Source organism: Lissotriton helveticus, chromosome 1_1 (assembly GCF_964261635.1).
Source record: "Lissotriton helveticus chromosome 1_1, aLisHel1.1, whole genome shotgun sequence".
Lineage (NCBI taxonomy): Eukaryota > Metazoa > Chordata > Amphibia > Caudata > Salamandridae > Lissotriton > Lissotriton helveticus.
In genome coordinates this window covers 1640790474-1640813138 of record NC_136057.1, presented here as the reverse complement: position 1 = coordinate 1640813138, position 22665 = coordinate 1640790474, and the positions used below count along the sequence as shown (strand labels likewise).

General features: G+C 43.3%; 1 protein-coding gene across 1 annotated transcript in view; it reads left to right on the top strand.

Moving 5' to 3' along the window:
* The window catches only part of NCKAP1L (NCK associated protein 1 like), a 1588380-nt gene that overhangs the window by 561648 nt on the left and 1004067 nt on the right, over positions 1 to 22665 (top strand). The window contains exons 19-21 of the mRNA XM_078688681.1: positions 5252 to 5391; positions 6336 to 6467; positions 12784 to 13002. Of these exons, the coding sequence (XP_078544807.1) occupies positions 5252 to 5391; positions 6336 to 6467; positions 12784 to 13002 (491 nt within the window). The remainder of the gene's footprint in view (positions 1 to 5251; positions 5392 to 6335; positions 6468 to 12783; positions 13003 to 22665) is intronic.

Below are 22665 nucleotides of genomic sequence, written 5' to 3'. Positions count from 1 at the left end.
TAAAGCTCCTGCCTGCTGGGAGAAGACTTAGTGTTTGCTCTTGTTAGGCAGGAGATTTGAAAATGCTCCCACCAGATGGGAGAAAACACATTTCTCTGCCAGTGCAGGTAGGGAAACCACTGTGCCCTGGATACGGGCTCCCCGGGACCCAGCAAGTGATATGGCCCCAGGGGATGGAGCCTCTGGGCCGAAAATGTCTCAGAAAGGGGGGCCGTGCTGTCCTTCCTTCTTATATCAAAGACATTGGGCCCCAGGGGACGGGGTCACCCGGGCAAAATACAGCCCAGGGGAGGGTCCTGGATGCTTCTGTCCCCTAAGTAACTCAATGTGGCCTGGAGGACAGGTTTCCTAGGGCCGAAAACAATTTTAGAAGGGGGCCATGTGCCCCCACACCTTAAATAAAGAATGAAGTCCCTATTTTGTTTTGCTTTTTTATCATGATCCTGCTAGAGTCCCATGGGATCACTACAACATTTTCAGATTTATTTTCAATTTTGGCCCCGGGAGTCCCTCTGGGTCCCACCCACAGGGCATAGGGGGGCAGAGTATCCCTACGTATACAATTTTAATTTAATTCAGGACAGGAGACTAACAGGCTCATACATCAACAATTTTTATGAGCGCAAACGATGCGATTCACAAAAATTGGCCGTTTGCACCCGCAGAAAGGGCATTTGCAATGCATCAAGGTTCAAGGCACTCGCAATTTGAGAATTCGAAATTAATTGTGATTTCTCGAATTGCATTTGTAGTTAAGGAATCGCAATTTGCGATTCCTTAAATGCAATGCAAGAACCACTTTAGAATAGCGATTTTGCTACTAGGGGGCGCAAATTACCATCAAGTTGAGCGTGATGGTAATTTGCAAATTCTTTGAAAAATGCACTAAAGTGCATTTTTCAAAGTTGTAGGTTACACACACATGACCTTTGGGCATGTGTGTCCGCAACATGTGTGCACTGAGCAATTTCAGGGGTGCAACAGGGTGTCCTTTTGACACCCTTGCACCCTTGAAATTGCGCATGCACGCTCCCATTCATTCCGATGGGCCTGTAGGCTCATAGGAATGAATGGGAAGGCATTCCTTAATTGCGACTCACAATTTGCGAGTCGCAATTAAGGAATGTCTGGGAATTGCTAATTTCATAGCGATTCCTTCATGGATAGGCTTTTGCAATTCCTTAATTGAGATTCCTTAATAATCCCAATTAAGAATCGCAAAAGCCTACATTGATGCATGTACCTGTATGTCCCTGAGTCCTGTTATTGCTGCATCTAACATTTTTCTCATGCTGCTGGCAGTCTATCAGTGTGCTCCATCCTACTGGAGTCTAACTCCAGTCGGAGCGAACTGACCCAAGGGAAAAAAAGCTCCCCGGTCCAATCAGATAACTCTATTTTTCAAAATTAGGTTCAAGGGACACTTGCCAGAGTACCTTGAGCCCAACCATTCAGATATACAAATATTCAAAAACCTTAATATGTCAAGAACTGTTTGACAACCTAACACCAAAGCACACACTTTTGTTCATATAGAGTCTTAACAAGAAAGTCAAATGTATGCGCAGGTGATATTAATTTCTTCTTTTTATTTGTCAAACAGTTCGGTACTTGGTTTATATTTTCACCACAGCAGCAGCTGGTATATTAAAAAGATTGTGAGCTTTGGTGTCAGATATTCAAGTTTTCCAGACTGGCAAACAGGACTATATTTTGCACTATAGATGTCTAGTTGCGGCCACCATGTGAGAACCACTGGAAAGGACTTTGCTCTTTTTGTATTTGATACTGGTTGCTTTAATTAACTACCCTATCAATCAATCAATCAGTGAATTTGTAAAGCGTGCTACTTTCCCGTGAGGGTCTCAAGGCGATGGGGAAGTGGGGGGGAGAGTGGGGGGTGCTGCTACTGCTCGAAGAGCCAGGTCTTGAGGAGCCTTCTGAAGGTGAGCAGGTCTTGGGTCTGCCGCAGATGGTTGGGGAGGGTGTTCCAGGTCTTGGCGGCGAGGAAGAAGAAGGATCTGCCGCCAGAGGTTGTTCATTAGATGCACGGGACAGCGGCGAGGGCGAGGCTGGAGGAGCGGAGCTGGCGGGCGGGTGTAGAAGTTGAGTCTGTTGTTCAGGTAGGCTGGTCCGGTGTTGTGGAGTGCCTTGTGTGCGTGGGTGAGAAGCTTGAAGGTGATCCTCTTGTTGTCGGGGAGCCAGTGCAGGTCTCTTATGTGTGAGGTGATGTGGCTGCGGCGGGGGATGTTGAGAATCAGTCTGGCGGAGGCGTTTTGCATGCGTTGTAAGGTGTTTGGCCTGGATTCATGCATAGAGTGCGTTGCCGTAGTCCTGCCTGCTGCTTACGAGGACATGGGTTACTGTTCTTCTTGTTTCGGTGGGGATCCACTTGTAGATCCTGGGAAGCATGCGGAGGGTGTTGTAGCAGGAGGAGGAGATGGCGTTGACCTGTTTTGACATGGAGAGGGAGGAGTTGAGGACGAACACTAGGTTGCGTGCGTGGTCTGTGGGTGTTGGAGCTGCTCCCAGTCTGGTTGGCCACCAGGAGTCGTCCCACGCAGATGGGGTGGGACCTAGGACGAGGACCTCCGTCTTGTCCGAGTTCAGTTTTAGACGGCTGCTCCTCATCCACTCGGCGACGGCCTTCATTCCCTCGTGGAGGTTGGTTTCGGTGGTGTGGGGGTCCTTGGTGAGGGAGAGGATGAGCTGGGTGTCGTTGGCATAGGAGACGATGTTCAGGTCGTGCTGGCGGGCCACTTGTGCGGGGGGGGCCATGTAGACATTGAACAGGGATGGGCTGAGTGATGAGGCTTGGGGTACGCCGCAGATGATGTCGGTGGCTTCGGATCGGAAGGGCGGGAGGCGGACTCTCTGGGTTCTGCCAGAGAGGAAGGACGTGGTCCAGTCTAGGGCCTTCTTTTGGATTCCGGCTTCTTGGAGGCATGTTCTTAGTGTGTGGTGGCAGACCGCGTCGAAAGCGGCTGACAAGTCCAGGAGGATGAGGGCTGAAGTTTCGCCGTTGTCTAGCTGGCGTCTGATGTCGTCTGTGGCAGCGATGAGGGCAGTCTCGGTGCTGTGGTTGCATCTGAATCCGGACTGGGATGGATCTAGGATGTTGTTGTCCTCGAGGTGGCGGATCAGCTGTATGTTGGCGATTTTCTCGATGACCTTCGCCGGGAAGGGGAGCAGGGAGATGGGCCGGAAGTTCTTGAGATCTTTGGGGTCCGCTTTGGGTTTCTTGAAGAGGGCGTTGATTTCGTCGTGCTTCCAGCTTTTTGGGAATGTCGCTGTGTCGAAGGAGAAGTTGATGACCTTCCGCAGTTGGGGTGCGATGGTTGCGTCAGCTTTGTTGAAGACATGGTGTGGGCAGGGGTCTGATGGATGGATGGATAGATGGGTTTTTATATAGCGCAATATCACCGCCAGGTCTCAAAGCGCTTTGCATTGGGAACCCGTCCTGGTTTTTCCCTGTGAGACAGCCCCTACTGGGTATCCCCAAGGTGAAAGCCAGGCATCCCGCCGCGGGGGGCCGTAGTGGAGATTAAGCAAGCTATTGCCCAGAGTTGCAGAGTGTGAACCTGTGATTCGAGTAGGCACCGAAGCGAGAATTACCGAGTCCGTGGACATTTTGGGCTCAAGACCCTGCCGCGTCGGGAATTGGACCCTGGTCCCGGGTCTGATCTCAGCGTCCGGATCTGCCTCCTCTAACCAGTGAGCCACACTTCTCCATGGAAGAGAAGTGTGGAAGAAGGTGACCAGTGAGTCGCACAGATCTTGCAAATAAGTAGATGTGCAATACATTTCAGCATGGCCTCCTCTGTTTTTGTTTATGTAATGTCAAAAACTACTGAGCATATTTACAGAAAATCACAAAAAGCACCATATGCAGACCAAGATCAAGCTTCCTACCAAATTTTTTGCGGGAGTCTGTGGAAAATGCATGGGGATTTTGCATTATGGGACCCCCCTTTTTCTCCATCCTCACTAAATGGATCACTCGGAAACTTTCCATGAACAAAGTTGGCAAAAAAGAGCACTCTCTCGAAAGTTTTGTGAAGATTCATGGAGATTTGCTGTTTTGTAACGCTTTCTACGTGAAAAGCATTAAAACAATGGTCCTTAATCCAATTTTAACCATTTATGGACATCTTGTGTATTTGTATTAATTTTTCTACATTGATTTGGGAATTATATTGTGTTGTTTTCTTGACATTTCCTCGTATGTATTTCTCTGAAGTAGAGCCTGCTGATTTTGCCATAGCTACCAGCTGTTATTCAGACTTTTTTCAGTGAACTGTGTTGTGATCTAACAAGATTGTTTTTTATTAAGCTTGTTGGCTCCCCTCCTCCCATATTAATAATCCACCTTCTGTCATGCATCATGTTCATTCAGTACAGCCTTGCATTCCTCCAATTAGTCTGAAGTGCTAAGATACACAAGTAAATACGTTTTCTGGGGAAGGTTTTGAAAATCACAAAATCATGTACAAAAAGTGGTGTAGGATGTATAGTTGATACACAAAAAAATGTATAAAGAATATAGGGGCATATTACCAATGATTAGCGATATTTATCGCTAACGAGGCTTAGTAACGATTTTTTTAACGCTAAGCAGCGCCGGAAATTATCGCAGAGATAACTTGCTATTAGCAAGGTTTATCTCAGAAGTGATAAAAATCCTCGCGCTAACTGCCAAATGAGAGATTATCGCTGGAAAACCAACGATAATCTCTCGAAGTTTGGTGTTAGCTTGATGATAGGGGCTCACAAACTTAGCCATGATATCCACCTTCCATAGGATATCATGGCTAAGTCAGGAAAATACCAGGTGTAAAAAAATCAGTGCTAACCGCGGTTAGCACTGCTTTTTTTTATCACTAACAGGGTTAGCGAAATCCTTGATAATAGGAGAAATGTCGCTTAACAACATTTCTCCTAATATTTTTCTCTGGAACGCCCCCTTTGCATCTCATTAGAGATGCAAGGGGAAGCGTAGAGAAAAAGGGTGCCAACATGCGAATTTGCGTGTTAGCACCCTGTTGCTGATAGGGAGATAATGTAATCTCCACTTTTTTGGCTTTTAAAGCCAAAAAAGCGGAGATAAATCCCTTGATAATATGCCCCATATTTTTCAAATGATGCATGAGATAAAAAAGTATCCCTCGCACTTTTCTTTTAGAATTTTGTAGAAGATGAAAAAAGCTGTCAATGTCAAAGTTCCTCATAGAGTGCACCATTTCCATTCCAGCTTCTTCCTAAGCACAGCGCAAGCACTATTAGCAAAGCCAAGAACAAGAAGATGCTCAAAGCGACCGGCAAGAAGGGCGAGCCTGAGCGGGACAAGCCTGGGGCGGAGAGCAGGCGGAAGGACCGGAGTCTGCAAACCAAGTAAAATATGAAGTGTGCATGTGCTGTTTCAGAAAAGAAGGCACAAGAGTACTGGGCATGTACCGGTGAATAATGGGATACAGTTTACACAGAAGTGGTGCTCACAAAGACAGATTCAATTAGTTTGGGATTTTGGGTGCACTGCCACAAGACACACGTCCAGGGGCGTAGCTTCCTTTGGTGCAGCAGGTTCAGTGGCACTGGGGCCCAGAGGTCTGAGTGACCTACTGAACCCTCATTAATGCTGTATTTCACAGTGTAAATCTCGGCCAGGTCCTTTTTTGCCCTACGGCCCATGACACTGCCCGTGCCACGTCCAAAGCAACACACTGGCTCAATGGGCCCAAAACCAAATCAATGCTAATTTCATAAGTCAAGGCAGAGTGAAACACACTGAAACAGGAAGGGCGGGGGACTCATTGTTGAGGCCTGTGAGAGGGGTGCATAGTGGCAGCTAGCAGTTTAAGGAGTGAAAGAAACAATGGCCGAGAATCGCAGACCACCAAAATCAAGGAGAGTTGGGGTGTGAGAGGAGGTAGTGTCACTGAAGGTGAGAAAGTGGCGCCATAGTTTGAACGATGCCTGGTAGGCTCATTAGTCATCAAGCAACACAAATTAAAAAATAATCAGTAACGTTTTATTTATGCAAATATTTGACACTGGCTTGTTATGCACACATTGTTTTAAGAGGTTTTTTAAATTTATTTATAAGGCAGAATAAAAATGTTCCTCACAGTGTCTTCATAACTTGCAGAATCCAACGAAGCGTTGGTCTCAGAGAAATAATTCACTCACACAGTTTGCCTGTTTATATTATTTTTCTCAGATTTTTCCATCATTTTGTTACAATTATGCGTGAAAGAGCACCGACAAGGGTGTGCGTGAATGACAATGCAAGAGAGGTTTGACACCGCTGTATAACACATCTTTTTTCTGCCTTCCAGCTTGGACAAGCTCCATGGGACTCTGTCGGAGCTCACAATGTCTTTGAACTACGCCACCAGCTTGAATGTCTTTGACCACATAGTCACCCCTGCAGAGTACTTAAGTGTACAAATTGACTCTCAGCTCAACAGGTAGGCGTAGGACATGATCTGATGCTTTCGTGTGTTATGCTCTCCATGCTACAAACAAAAGAAGCTCTAAGCACTATCAGACAAGAAAAGAATATGGGGGCATATTACCAAGCAATAGCGATAATTATCGCTATGCATGGTTAGCGGCTAAAATTATATCGCCGCGCTCCGACGATTTTTACCGCTGAGATACCTTGACATTATCAAGGTTTATCTCAAAAGCGGTAAAAATCCTGCGAAATGCATGAATATCGCCAGAAATCAGCGATATTCATGCATTATCGTGACAATGCTCTTAGCCATGTTATCCACCTTCCATTGGATAACATGGCTAAGAACTGCTCTGGGCAGGCGTTAGCTTTTGGAGATATTCGCGCTTAGCGCGAATATTTCCAAAAGTAAGGCTTTGTTGATAATTGGAGATAGCGATATTAGCGACTGTTTCCAGTCGCTAACATCTTGGCACGCCCACTTTGCATGTCATTAGCGATAATTATCGCTGACATGCAAAGTGGGCTCCTAAATGCCCGCTATCACCTATTAGCTGTCGCTAACTGGTGTTAGCGACAGCTTGGTAATAGGGCGATCAAATTATCGCCGCTGTAGCGGGAAAATTTCCCGCTAAAGCGGCGATAAGAGCCCTTGGTAATATGCCCCATGATGTGTTCCGCTATTGTCCTCCTGTACTTGCATTTCTAGCAGAAAAAAAGATAAAAATGGTATTGTAATTGCTTTTACATAGTGCTTTATATCCTTTATGAGGCGCCAAAGTCCATTTGTGAAGGGTTAATGTACCTCAGCATGGAAGAGCTAAGATGGAGGACTGAGTATCATGTCATGTGAACAATGCTTTAATGGTGTCTGTGAGGATCAGAAGTATGAAGCAAAAAGGAACCTAAACATTGGATTGCAGTTTATAGTTCTGGTTAGATAGAAAGTGAGTGAATGTCGTATGGATTATGTGGGAAGTGTTTTCATGTTGTCGTTGTTTGCCAGATGGTGCTTGAAGTGGGCTGCAGCAAGCATATAGCCGAGCCTATGCTGGGGTATAGGAAACATTTTGATAACCGATACAGTCACACATACAAATTCATACCAAAATAGGAGCGGTCTGTATTAGACAGTTTAAACCACATTGGATATGGAGCCTACGAAAGTGCTCAATGATGAATGGTGCTATCCTTTGGGGGCGTAAACTTTCAGGCAGTGTCATGTATACTCTAGAGTTCACAAACGACCAATAACACTGGTCATTAAATAGACTACCAGTTATTTTGTATGTTTTGACCCAGTGTGGAGTGATAGAGGAGCAATCTCTGTACAAGTGGCCGTAGCATATCTCTTCAGATGTCACCAGGTATGGCAGGGAGAAACTCATAGGGATGAGGACAGCCGCCGCCGGTAGTAGGTGTAACTGCAGGGCGGTGACGTGGGGAGGGGGAGGGGCAGGGAGGGGGTGGTAATGTATGGATTACGGACTTTAAAAGGTAAGTAAACATATAAATAAATAAAACGAATTTCATTGTGTGCACTGCGAGCAAGATCTAAACCTCATTTGTGAAATATTATAAAGATAGGTGGAATGTAGGATGAACAAACTTTATTTTCAATAACTCATAGATTCCCACCATAAGCTAGTTTACCGCTAAGGGGGATTCTAAATACGTACACAGAACAATTCTGTAATGATCCTCAATTATCCAAAACTACGTATTTAAGATAATTACTTACTTCTAACAGCAATAATGTTGTACGATCAAGGGCAAAGTAGGATACTGGAATGTGTTATTACAGTTGTATTAAAGGGTACTCCTTATACTGCCAAAAAAGATCTAGAACAAGAATAAATACCATTTAGTATTACATGTTATTTCAATTGTTAATCGTGCATTAAAATATTAAGACCGGCAACACTTACTGTCTAGATCTTGTACACTATAATGGCAAACAAAAAACTGTGGGGCATATTACCAACCAATAGAGATAATTTTTGTCTCTAACTTGTTTAGAGACAAAAATTATCGCCGCACATCGGCGATTTTTATCGCAGATAAACCTTGCTATTAGCAAGGTTTATCGCAAATGCGATAAAAAACAGCCGCAATGCATGAATATCGCTGAAAAGTCAGCGATATTCATGCATTATCGAGCAAATGCTCTTAGCCATGTTATCCACCTCCCATTGGTTAACATGGCTAAGAACTGCTCAGGGCAGGTGTTAGCTTTTGGAGATATTCGCGCTTAGCGCGAATATCTCCAAAAGTTGGTAATAGGAGATAGCGATGTTAGCGACTGTTTCCAGTCGCTAACATCTTGGTACGCCCACTTTGCATGTCATTAGTGATAAATATCACTGACATGCAAAGCGGGGCCCAAGATGGTCGCTATCTCCTATTAGCTGTCGGTAACTGGTGTTAGCGACAGCTTGGTAATAGGGAGATCATTTTATCTCCGCTTTCTTGGCTTTTAAAGCCAAACAAGCGGAGATAAACCTCCTTGATAATATGCCCCTCAATCCGTGGGGTAGAATATTGTGAATCATGATGAGAACAGTAGTAGGCAGAGGGGCTGGAGTAAGTCTTAGTAGTGTACTTCTTGATCGCCCCCAAATTAAATGCGTCTGACAATGAAATCATAACGAAATGTATAACGTAAGTAGAATTAACGATGTGAAAATGATGACAAATTAATTGAAATTGAGCGTCATGCTTACTTTTAACCCGGTAGCAATACTGACCAGGCAAGAGCAAGAGCAAGAGCTTAGCTGAGGGAAATTTCAGAGACTGGGAAAGGAAATCTGAAAAAATAATACAATTAAAAAAAAGGGGAAATGACAAATTCACCAATTTGCATGGGGAGCAATCAGAAGGGGTGGGGGAGGGGAACGCTTAAAAAACTGTGAACTAAAATATGTATATGTACTGTGAGAGACAGATCTTTCCGGGTATCAGCTCCCCCATTTCTTTCCCAACCCCACCCCATCGGACAGGGTGTCCCTCAGGGCTCTGCACTTAGCCCATCCCTTTTTAACCTATATGTACAGCCACTCACTGCAGTGGCTAAAGAATGGGATCTTACGTTGGTGTCATACGCTGATGACACGCAGCTGGCCATCACTCTCACTGAAGGCCCTTCCATCACGGCCTCAAGGTTTAGGGATGGTCTGGCCGCCGTAGCCCAGTGGATGACGGACAACTGTCTGCAGCTCAATGCAGGAAAGACGGAGGTGCTGCTCCTCGGAAAGAACACCAGCTACTGGAACGAGCACTGGTGGCCTTCGTTGCTGGGCACCATTCCACCTCCTAAATCCCTTGTCAAAAACCTTGGCGTCTGGATGGACTCCTCACTTAACTTCCAGACCCACACAAAAAAAGTGGCAGCTACTTGTGTGGGCTTGTTGAGGAGCCTCAATCCTATACTCGGATTTTTCTACTCCAAGGTACGTCAACTGATTGTCCAAGCCACAATTCTCTCCCGATTGGACTACGCCAATGTGTTACTACTGGGCGCCAACAAAGCGGAGACAGCACGATTGCAACGCGTGCAGAACACCGCGGCAAGAGCACTAGTCGGTCTCCCCCGCAGATGTTCGGCCAGAAACACAATCCGAAAGTTGCACTGGCTACCCATCGAAGCGCGAATCCAATTTAAAACACTTATCATGATGTTTAAAATCCTTAAAACTGGACGCCCAGAACTTCTCCGCCCACTCCTAACACCTTATGTGCCGCAACGCAATCTACGCTCTCTGGGTCAACACCTACTGACGGTACCCCGGGCAAAGCTTGCCCGCACTGGCGGACGTTCCTTTAGGGTGCTGAGAGCGAAACCATGGAACACCCTTCCACTGAACATTCGCTCATTGGAAAATCTGTCTGCTTTCCGGAAAGCCGTCAAAACCCACTTGTTCCCCTCTCCCTAGCCCTCCTAGCTATTTTTCTCTCTCCCCTCCTTTTTCAGAGTTTGATGAGGTCTTCTTAGCGCCGGGACGCCTCTTTGCTGGGGCAGCTGTTGCGCTTTACCAAATCATAACATAACATAACATATATATATTTTGTTGTCTCATAAAACCTCAGGGTCAATGTCTAATTCCATAATTGACCTCACCCGTTCAAATCAAGTATATAGGGCCAGCTCGCGGGGTGCGCTGAGGCGTTCTGACCACACAGACGCCCACGCCTGGGTACCCGGGGACTCAGGAAGCCGCATAGGATGGTAAGGGGGGGAGGGGGGAGGCCAAGGGAGGGGTTGAGGGAGAATGGGGGGGGCCTCAAGAAATGGTGGGGTGAGAGGGGGGGTTGGGTGTGTTGCCGCAGGGGGGGGGAAAGGGGAAAAATTCATCATCAGGAAAAGAAGAAATCTTTGTATCGCGGTGGTGGGAGAGGATTGCAGATACTAAAGGGAAAATGCAGATGGTTTATCAAACAGAATAGGGATAAAAAAGAAAGGGGAAAAAAATATGGATAAAAAATCTAAAGCTGTATGCGCATAGTCACAATTAACGTTTGTGGTTTAAACGATGCTAGAAAAAGAAGAGAGCCGAAAGAATATTTTAAAACATTGCAAGCAGACTTAATCTGCTTGCAAGAAACGCATGTCGAGTTCTCGAAGAAATACTTATTGGAGCTACTGGGTTATTTTGTACTGGTCTGCACTACCCAGGGCATGAGGACATGTGGGGTAGCGATATTGGCACGAGGAAATAGTGTTAAGCTGAAAAAACAGCAGGTAGATAAGTATGGTCGATGGTCTTGGCTGAAATACAAGCACAAAACTTGAATTTTACTTCATGTTCTATTTATGCACCCACGGTGGATGATCCTGATACTCTCATCCAAATAAATGCACAGCTACCTAGTTGGCCACTTCCGATTATAATGTGTGGTGATCTAAATATAAATGGTCTCGAAGGGCTGTGGAAGGATGATCCGGGCAGGTTTAAAGGACGAAAAAAAAGAGTCATAGAGCCTTGGTCAATCTTATGAGAGATAATGGCTTAATTGACACTTGGGAGCAGCTTATGGGAGGGGGAGGTAGCACATATTACTCTGCTCCTCATAAAATAATAGCTAGGCTTGATTATTTTTTGATCTCTCCCGCATTGTTACCGATAGTTAAATTTAAAAAACTACCAAGACTAATGTCGGACGTCGGACCACAACCCACTAGCCCTGGAGGTTGCTCTGGTAAATGCAAGGATAAATTTAACTTCTTGGTCATTTGCGAGAGCTCTACTACAGGATGCCGAATATGTTGTCTTTATGGGAAACTGGTTAAAAGTTTTTTGGGGCATAATAGGGGTACGGCACGACCTTCAATTGTCTGGGATGCGTTGAAGGCTGGCATAAGGGGAGAAACCTTAAGCTACTCTCTCAGGAGTAATAAATTGCAAAAAGAACTAATAGAGAAGAAGATTAAGGGTGAATCTTGAGGAAGACCTGGTAAAGATTTTAGGAGCTAAAGGGGATGTGACAGGGGGTGACTCAAAATCTAGCCTTGGCTAAAATAGCAGTAGGGGAAGTATACAGCGCGAGAGAAGCCGAAAAGTTTTTAGCAAGGAGGGAAGAGCAATATGAATATAATGAGCAAGTTGGACAGGTCTTGGCGGTAAGAACTCGACAGGCAGCTACCAAGGGACAGATAATAGAAATGGTTACGGAGAGAGGGGTGGTAGTTAAAAACCCAAAAGAAATATGTGCAGTGTTTCAGAATTTTTACAAAAAGCTATATAGTCAAGAGGGAGAAGAGCCAGGAATGAGGGATAAATTGTGAAGAAAAAAAAAACCCAGAATGTGGTTAAGGGAAGTAGCTGTTTGTTTTTGGTTTCATCCATTTTTCTAGATTAGTGTTCCCTTTCCTTGATGGGTGTGGTCATACAAATGCGTTCATGTTTTTTCTTTATATTTCTGTTCTGTATGGGCAAAACTGTTATCAGCTTTATGTGGTGTTTGCTTTCCTTGTTGAATGACTGTAGATTTTCTGGCTGACTGTCCAGGCGACTCTTTAATTGCAATTTTAACTCATAATGGGTTTGTATGATCAGTTTATAGAAACAACGCAAAGTGTGCACCCACATCAGCGCTCAGGAAGAGAACTCTGTCCCTTGCTTTAAATTAGTAAAACAGCTCAAGGCAAAACCCTGTTCCTTGGCATTAGATCACAATGGGCCATGGTTTCCTATGTCTAACTACAAAAGACCATGTATCTATGTATAGATTTCCTACATGTTCAAAGATCTATATATTTTCATTTTATCAGTAAATATTGAATATCATGATTTATATGAATAATGTCATGTACGCCTTTGTTCTTACAGGGCCATTGTGAGAATGGCAAACTATAATCAGCTGACCAATGAGATCACCCGGCCCTCAGAGGTCCTAGACAGCCTGAGGGCGTATATCACAAGTATCTATTTGGTGGCCCACCTAGTGAATATCGATGTGGCCAGGACCATCCAGGGGGCCCTTCTCCAACAGACCCAGCCACTGGATTCCAACGGGGACCAGACCATTGCGACCCTCTACACCAACTGGTAAGTGTACGCTCTTTCATGGTCTGAAAAGTTCAGAAAATATACCTGGTTAGATAGGAGCGCTGATGAAGAATGGCTAAATACACTGCAGGGATCATTCACAAGAGTGAAAAAATTAATTTACAGTAATGGAGTAACGTCATTATTCCATCAGATACATTTGCTTGTCATTTTCTGTGAACAAGGTGGCCCATTCAGTGAAAGCTGCCACACAAAGGGAGTGTGTTGAAAACTAATAAATAACTGTGGGACTCATTTATGAAAAGTGACGCATCGCTGCGTGAAAACAGCGATGCGTCACTTTTCATTGCGCCCTCCTTGCGACACCAATGATGCGTCATATTTACAGTATGATGCATCATGTCGCAAGGAGTTACAGATACGTCAGTATTTCTGACGTATCTGTAAGCGCAAAAGTCACGCATTGCTGGAATGTGTCACAAAAGTGACTCAACTCCAGCAATGCGTCGTTTCACATGGGTAAAGCCCCATGTGAAAGGGCTTGCATCAGTCTTACGCCTGCTGTGAGGCAGGCGCAAGATTTTGACGCAACATCGTCCTAAAAGTGACGCAGTGAAATCTCATAGATTATCTAGCAGGCTAGCATGAATATTATGAGACACATTGGTACGAGTACACAGTGCTATTCGCAGGTGCGTGATATATTAAGTCGAGCTTAAACATGCATCACTATAAAAAAGCAACAGCAGAACAGTGTCAAAAGGCAAACAAACATTACTTTCCATTCATGGAATTGAAAAATTGTCCCAAAACAGAGGTGGAGGGGGGTTCTTTACTGTCACAATCTTCTCTCCCCTTTTCTCACATTTATATCCCTAGTGTTGCTTGGCATGAATCACGGTTCATCCAAACATCCCTGGCTTCCTACCTTTGTTGGCAGTAGGGGTGCATACTGTTACAGAAAAAGGGCCATTGAACTTATGATCTTTCCATTTTTGAGCAAAGTTCCTGACAAAAAATTGATCTCCTAGTTCCACAGCTGTGAGATTGACCTCGGTGGTGGCGTGCTTCTCTTTTCCTCTTCTTGCCTGTTTGGAAATTAACTTTGCAGCCTTTGTTAATTCAGAGAGATAGACATGCATTTCATCATTCAGAATTTCATCTGTACTTTCTCTCAGCACCTAACATCAAGTGGCAGAGGTAATTTCATGTTTATGAGTCTTCCTGTCACTATCTGATAGGGAGTTAGGTTGTGATTAGAACTAGGTGTGTTTCTAAGGGAGAATAATGCTAAAGGTAAAAAATACAACAATTTTTTTGTGCAATGTGGCACATAGCTTGCTTATCTTATTTTTCAGCAAGCCATTAAGGTGCTCCATTATGCCATTACTCTGGGGTCGGTAAACAGGAGAAAATGTATGTTTTATCCTTAGCATTGTTGTGAGATGCTTTTTTTTTGCAATACCAGCCACAGGGTTTAATACAATTTAGGTTTCTAGTGACCAGGTATTTTTTAGAATTTTTCTACTACTATCTGACCCTTCCACTCCTACTCTAGCAATATAGCCCACACCTCCAAAATATCCCATATCTCCGTCGGTCGTAGCACGCCCCATCTCGCAGCGGGGAGGGAAGAACACGATGATGAAGCATGCCACCAAGGGGCCTTTTGGTGGGTGAGGGTTATTTTAAGAAAATTATTTCTTTCCCTTAGTGATCACTCGTGTATCTGGAAAGATATGCTTTGGAATAGGTTTCTCTAGTGGACTTCTTTTGATTAAGTATATGATACGGGAGGCATGGTCCACAATGTACCTCTCTCTCCCCCTCTTTTGAGTAACCTGATAGATTCATTCGGGATACATGTTGCACAATCATGTGCATCATCCTCAGAATCCAATATGGGATAAGCAAAAAATGTTGCACGATTCACCATATGACAACTTTCAAAGATGGGAGTGACAGTATTACTTCGTATCCTAACACTCTCTTTGTAGTTGACCCTTCTGAATGATAACATACACTTCATGTTCTGCATAAAGCATCAGCTGTGCCCCCAGGCTGCAGTGGCGAGAGCTTGCTTGCAGAGGTGATTTCTTTTCTTTACTGAGTCCAACAGACAACTGAAGCATACAATGGGTTTGTGTCCTAGAGTATATTTTTGTGTGAGGACAGCCATAACCATTTGACCATTGCAGTGACAAAAGAGGTAAAACTCTTTAAGCAGAAGTTCCTAAAACTGGGGCATTTGTTATCTCAGTTTCAACTTTTTGAAGATTCCCTCAGCTTGTGTGTCCATGTTATCTTATCGTATCTGTCTTTTGTCTGTTTAATAGAGGTCAGCAGAGGTGCAATGGAAGTGCCGTAATCAAAGACCCAATGCCTCCCAAAATTGCAGAGGTCAGGAAACTTCTGCAATCCCTTAACAGTCTCTGGCTCAGTCTTTTGGCAGATAGATGCTGCTCTTTCATAAGTTACTCGCCTACCAGAAGCTGACAGCAATTGCCCTAGATAATGGAACTCCTCCTAAAAATACTGAACTTTGTCTTTCTCCAATTTATATCTTCTTTGTTCAAGAATAACCAGAACAGACGCAGAATCTTTCCTACACTGTTGTTCTGTAGACTAATATGTTGTCGAAATACTGTTATCAAAGCACTATCACACGGAAAGTTTTACAGATCATCTATCACCATCCTGTTGGAAATACAAGGAGATTCACAGTACACTTGAGGCAAACGAGAATACAAATACTGAGTCCCATGATAGGAGACGCTGTCAAATAATGACTGGGTAAAGAAGGATGCTAAAGAAAGCCTTCTTAAGATATATGACAGAAAAAATTTTAGCATCCTGAAGAATGCTTGTCAAAATAATGGAAGGGTCTGGAACGATTGGCAATGCTAGTACCACTACATCATTTAGGGGTTCAGGTCTTGAACCATACACCAATTATTATCCTTAGATTTCTTAACTGGGTAAATCAATGATCAAGATTTTACAAGGAGACACTCCGGTTCAATTACTCCTTATTCTAGTAATACCTGCATGGTGGGGCAATACCCTCATCTGCTTCTCTGGAAAGAGGATACTGTCTCACCCTAGGTAGGATAGCAACCTCCTTTATTATTCTTAATGGTATGGTGGTTCAAATAAATCATGTGGCACCTTGGCCCACAAGGTATCCTGTACTTGGTGAAAATCTGCATCACTGGCAGAATCAAAGGCTCTACTTGGTGTGTTACTTCCAATACTGTCCTTAGAGGTATGCCTTCCTGAAAAACTATGACCGTTTTCGTAGGATCATCATCAATCAACTGATCATCCATTATTTCCTTAACTGTTTATTTGGCTCAATGAATACAACACTTGCCTATAGGACATGATTATGATCACAGGATGTTAGAGAGCCATAGGTCAGTGTTATTTCTAAGGCCTCTATTCGTAATACTACTTCACTATCAGGTATCCAAGAATCTTGCCTCTAATGTTGGAAAAGGAACTCCCTGGGTAGCTCAGCTACTATTGTATATATATCTTTGTGGTAAATGCCTCAATGAGCAGCGTGCTACTTGCCAAAAAAAGTGCTTCAACACCTCATCAGGGATAGCTAGCGCTATATAAATGCAAAAACATTACAATACAATATCAGTGGGTCAAACTCCGATTTGATCTCCAGTAGAAGAATTTGCTGTTACAGCTATTATCCTGGAACAAGGGACTCCAGGGGAAGAACAAACAAAAGTACTGCCAGGATCAAAATGGATAGTCATGTTTAGTTTAGCCATAAGATCAATCCCCAATAAATTAGCTGGGGCAGCGGGAGAGAATAATGAACAGCCATCAAAATGCCACGCTCCTATCTCCATCTCCACTTGTTTAGTAACGGAACCTTCATTACCGTCCCAGAGAATACTTGTGTGTCCATTGATCTGTTAAAAATTGGAAGATCTCCCTCTTGGATGAAAGATCAGGTTGCTACTGTATTTATGAGTAATGCATACCTCTTATTATTGATAGCTACTGTCACAGTGGGTTTCAAATCTGGCCTGTGCGTCACTGACATTACTGAATGCTCTGTATTTTTTTGTGGTGTCTGAGATACATATAATATTTACAAGTTTGACTGTGGTTGCATTACTGCGTTCCCTGGCAGGCTGTAAACCCCTGTCCTGCCACCTTGTTCATCCCATCTCTTAGTCCTGCAATCTTTACTAAAATGTCCATTTCTGCCACAATAATGACATGTCTGTTCTGTTCTCTGGGGACCTATCCTGCCCCTTACTATACCTCCTTGTATCCCTCCGCTACTTCTTTGTATCCTTGCACTATCCCGGTGTTGTAGGTATCGTTGTTTGGCAGTCCCTGGGACTAATCCTACAGACATCGCAGTCATCTTTGTAGTGGCTGCTACTACATCCCTTCCATTGCTCCCTTCTTTGCCAAATTTTGCTGCCCTAACTTGGCTGCTGCGTTCTCTGTAAACTCCTGCTTATTCCTCTTGTTCTCTTGTTTTTTATTACAGAAGTGTTTTATGTGTGCCACTATATTGTCGAGATTATCCTGCCTCATGGCGGCCCATGGCTTTCCTGGTGTTTGCTCCCCCCGCGGCAGATGCACTAAAGAGCGGGGGTGTAAGAGAGTTGCAATGGAGTTGGCTCACTGTATCCATCGTGGATGTAAAGCTTGGTCATTTGGAACACTGGCTTTTGTAACAGCCCCTAAGGCAGGAACCAGAGTCTTAAGAATGATACGTTTCCCCTGAGCCAAAGATCTTTCTCTCTACAGCAGTCTGTACCTCTGTTGAAATATTTTCTGTCAATGCAAAACGCATTTCTGCATACGTGTATAAACGCAATTTATATGCAATTGGTACAGTGTCTCCTTCGTTGAATGTGATATAGGTGTACCCTGAGGCACCCACAATTATACTGATCACCAGGTTGGTGGTGTTTACATGTGTGTGTATAAGTGTTTGTATGCTATCATGTCAGCTTGTACTGAAGTAACATTTGTGTGTGTTCTGTTGTCCAATGTGTAGTTCGAAAGTCTGGATAACTCAAGTCTTAGAACGGCTTTACTCACTCTGCGTAGTCTGAAACATGTTCTGCCAAAGTTCAGAAAGCTCAATACTGATTGGAGTTTATTCAATGTGTTTGGTGGTTGTAGAAGTGCACACTTGTAGAGGAAATATTTTGCCACGCTTCTGCCTTTACTTGACAATTTGTATGCTAAGAATAAGACATTCAAGTAGGCTATTTTTGATTTTTTTAAATTGAATATGTAGCCCATGTGAGCTAATCCCAAAACTTTGTGACCTACTCTAGGCAAGTGAGTTGAAAGGTCATCATTTGTCAGATATATGTAATTGACGTAAGACAATGCGGCTCATCAAATTCTTGGAAAAGTTCTGTAACTGGGGATGAAAACAACTCTGGGCTGTTCTTATACCCCTGGGGCAATCGACAGAACTGCTTATCAGAACTTAGCACGCTCAATGCGGTCAAGTACCTGCTTTCAGTCGCTATGTTTTAGCAGAAAAATCCATTTAAAATGTCTAATGTGGTTTTGTATTTTATCTGTTATTCATTAGTGCCTTGCTGTAGGCATTCTGTACAATGACTGTGCGTGTAGCAGTGTTTACGTGTCTGTAATATAATACAAGGGGATATGAATGGTCTGGTTTCTTTACTGGAAACAAAGTATTATTCATGGGGAGGTGCAACTTTCTATTACACCCTCTTATTCAAGTTGCATGAGTATTTCTCTAGCTTTTTTTTTAGTCTCATGTTTAATAGGGTGCTGTCTTTGTGGTTGTGGGCTTCACCTCACTGGTATGATGTGATATTCTGAATTGTCATCTCACCCCACTTGGTTTCGGTATCAAGGTCGGAAAAGCAGGCAAAATTATCTGGTTATGTCTAAGGGCAGTCCATGACAAATTCTGGTGGCCAATCCCTTTCCACCAAGAGAATGACATAGCCGAATGACAAGTTCTCCCAAAAGAGAACATTAATGTATCATGATAGGTCCTCCTCCATTTGGAGTTGCATTTTGTATAATCAACGCGGGACACTTACTCTTGTATCTGGTGTTTCCACCTGGACATAGTCACTCAATGCTACTGCCACCAGACAATCCATCAAGCTCCGACGAACTATTGTGACTCCTGCTGCGCTGTCCAGCATGGTCAGAGCCCACCCTCTCACAAAAGCAGTTTCCTCAATATCCATAGCATATTTGCTTTTAAGGCCAGACACGTTCTGCTTTTTGAATTGAGGCTTGGACTGTTTAAGTCTGTCTTGCTTTTTAATTATAAAGTCAGAAGAGCATTGTGAGTCCTTCTTCGGTTTCACATACTCCTCAGATCTGTGCTCTGAACAGCCACCTCTCTCTGAACGTTTTTCGTATGATTCCTGAATGGAACAAGATGAACGTGTACCAGTATTCTGATACCTGTCAGGCATTTTAATATTATCAAGGTAATGCAAATTATAGTGCTTTTCAGTGGGCTCCCGTTGAGGTGATCCGTCCATGACGTATTTTTTTTTCTTTTTTGAATTAGCCCACTTCTTCTTTGAAGATTTGGGTGCTTGCTTTGAGTTATCTTTTTCAGATTTACTCTTAATTTGTGGTTTACTAGTCTGTCTCCCAAATTATCCCTACATATTGATGCATAGGTTTCCTCAATAATTTTTGGTAATTCATGCTCCTGTTCTCCCAGAGCCAAATTTGTGAGTTGCTGGCGAATAGCCAACGCTGCTGCCTCCCCTTTAATGTTACTCAACTTTATGGTGGATACTGCCACAAAGTTGCCCATCAGTTTCATCCCCAAATCCAGGGCAGGGGCTGCCCCGTACTCATGTTGGAACTGTTTAAGCACTTCTGCCGTGTGTTCTGATATGTACTGCAGCAAAGACTGTACTCCAAGTGGAGCACTGGTAAAGCCATCCCCATAGGCAAGCATATCGTAAGAGTTCTATGTGTTTTTGTATGGGGAAAATCTGCTTCAAGTTGATTTATTTTTTGTGCAACACAGAATGAAATTTCCTCACGTCTGATGGGAATTTTACCCATGACTGGGTTCATAGTCACTGGAGTAATTCCAGATATACTCAGTTGTGGATGTGCAGCTTGATCAGCCCTTACAGTATTTATTGTCATTGTTTGCATGACAAATTGTGTTAAACATCTCTATGTTTTAACCAGATCTGTATTTAACACATGTAGGTCTGGAGCTGTCTGATTTTCAATATCTGGCTATGGTGTCTAACTGGTACAACTGGCCATGTTGCTCCCTCATTGCTAATGGGACCTAGTCTGCAATTGTTGTGCATGTGTGGTAGGGTACTTCCAAACCAATTTTGGCGTTCTTGGTAAGTTAGTGGTATTTCTAGAGCTTCAAAAGCTATGTAGTTGTTAGAAACTGCAGCCTCAGTGTATGTTTGAAACTGTTGTGTTTGTGCTTCTGTAGCTGGAAATGTAACCCATGAATAGAACACCTCTTTCCTAAATGCTTCAAGGGCCTCAACCACGAAAGTAACTTTGACACCCGCTAAGGGCTGTCCATGTTGTAACAGCAATTGTGTAACGAATGACTGCAGTTCCCTGGTATATTAGTTGCTGCGTCTTCCGCCATATGAATATGTGGATTCGGAGATGGTCCTTAAACACTTAGGAGCAGGAGTGGGACTCCTGGACTCAGAAGGGTAGAGAGGTCCTTTCGTATGTGAAAGGTAAGGGGATAAGTACTCCCTATTAAATATTCAATGACCTATTTGGTATCCTTCTCTACAAAGGCAGTGTGGAAAGGAGATTAAATTACTCCTCTACTACACCGCACTCAGCTGTGGGAAAAAAAGGAAAAACAATGTATACAATCCTTACCCACTCTAGTAGTGGCATGCTTCCTCATCTGGTTCACCCTGACTCATAAAGGTCAGGTTGAGTTGGACCGTATTCTAGGAAGCTCTTTGAAGAATTTATTGTTTTTTGGGGTGGCGATATACTAAGGAATACATTTCCTCATCGACCCCAAGGTATCCCTTTATTCGTGAGGGGATGGGATGATTACAACTGTAAATACATTGAGCAAGCGGGATATTGTGGTCCTATGACTCTGGTGTTTAATAAGCCAACATGTTTCTGCCCTGCACTATTGGCCTAACATAGGTCCTGGGCATTCCTCAGGGAAAAGAAAGTGAAAGTGGTTCCCCAGTGGCACACCTCTAACGATTTTGCAGAAAATGTGTGGCATGCAAAGGTAAGCTTATTCATCCAGGTAAAAAATGTATGTACTTGCCATATTTCGGAAGTACCTGTGAAGAGAAAAAAATGTACTACTCTTTTTAGACATTATCCTTATAGCTTGTATTGGCTCTGTAGGTGTGTTTTTACCTCCTTATATCTGACCATTAATGTAGACTGCCAGGATAAACATATTCTGAGCTCCTAAATTCCAGGTGCCGCATTAATATGGTGTTTACTGTGTTAGCACTACTCATATGTAGATAGTAGTACCATAGTTTGGTGCTTCTAAAAGTATGTCTGAATTTCAGACTGATGTCTATTTTCAGTAGATCTAGTGTGCCGTGAAAGCATTGAGGCTCACAACCATTCCTATGATATAAAACCCAGCTATTGTGATAGCTCTGTTGCCGAACGGCCAAAACAAATATTAACATTTTGCATGATGAACTTAGCCCTTGTACAGAATGTTCAAGGTGTTTGATTGTGTTAGCAAAACTGAGTTTTGAAGAATATTATTCTGCATGTACACTGAAATGAATGTGTGTTAAATGTCACCATGTTTAGGGAGAAAAGGCAACTTGAGAACATGAGCATGTAAAATGATGTTCCTATCCGGGTCTAATGTAACCACGTGACACCATAATTGCATATTTAGTGATTTCAGATTCAGTTCTGGTGGTTATTTGTTTGGCTTTGCAGTTCCGTATAGCTGGGTATACGATAAATATGTTGAAAGATTACTTTTTTAGTGTAAATGCAACAGCCTTGAAAGATTGCATCCCTTGCTCCTTAAGTCCTGGTTAATTTCCTGTGTGATTTTGTTTCCTAAATTTTGCACATATCTACTGTAACAAATTAATTACATCTATTAAAATTAGTTGATTGGGTACTTTGGTGTATTATGTCTACAGGTGGCTGAAATTGCATATTCCTTCCCACTCCTAAAACACATAATTCAAACCAGAATTCTGAGAAAATTATATATGACTGGATATCTGGATGACAAGTGCACTTGTGTACAAAGAGCTTGCGAACTACCAGCTCCAAGTATTGCTCATATAGTGTTTTTAAATGCTCAATCTATTTTTTTTAGGGCTAACTCAAAGTACATTACTCAAATTTGCTTCAAAGGAGCTATGAAATGAACAGCAAGCCCCTAGCTGAGAAAATAATAACACTACAGTAAATGAACTGGATCATGCACCCACTTTCAAAGTTTCCTCAAGACATTTTCTGCTCGATCCGGGTCTCCCCATAGCGCATATTACATAATCAGCGTAAGCATAAGCACAAGAGAAATTAGACATGATACTCATAGTTCGATAGTTCTTTCTGTTGTGAGATTGCGCTTGCATTAAAAAAGAAAGACAGACCCAATTTAATCGTACTTGGGAATTGAGGTCATGGCGTTATTAAAATAGATAGTAATGCCAGTGGATGTAATCTTGGGGC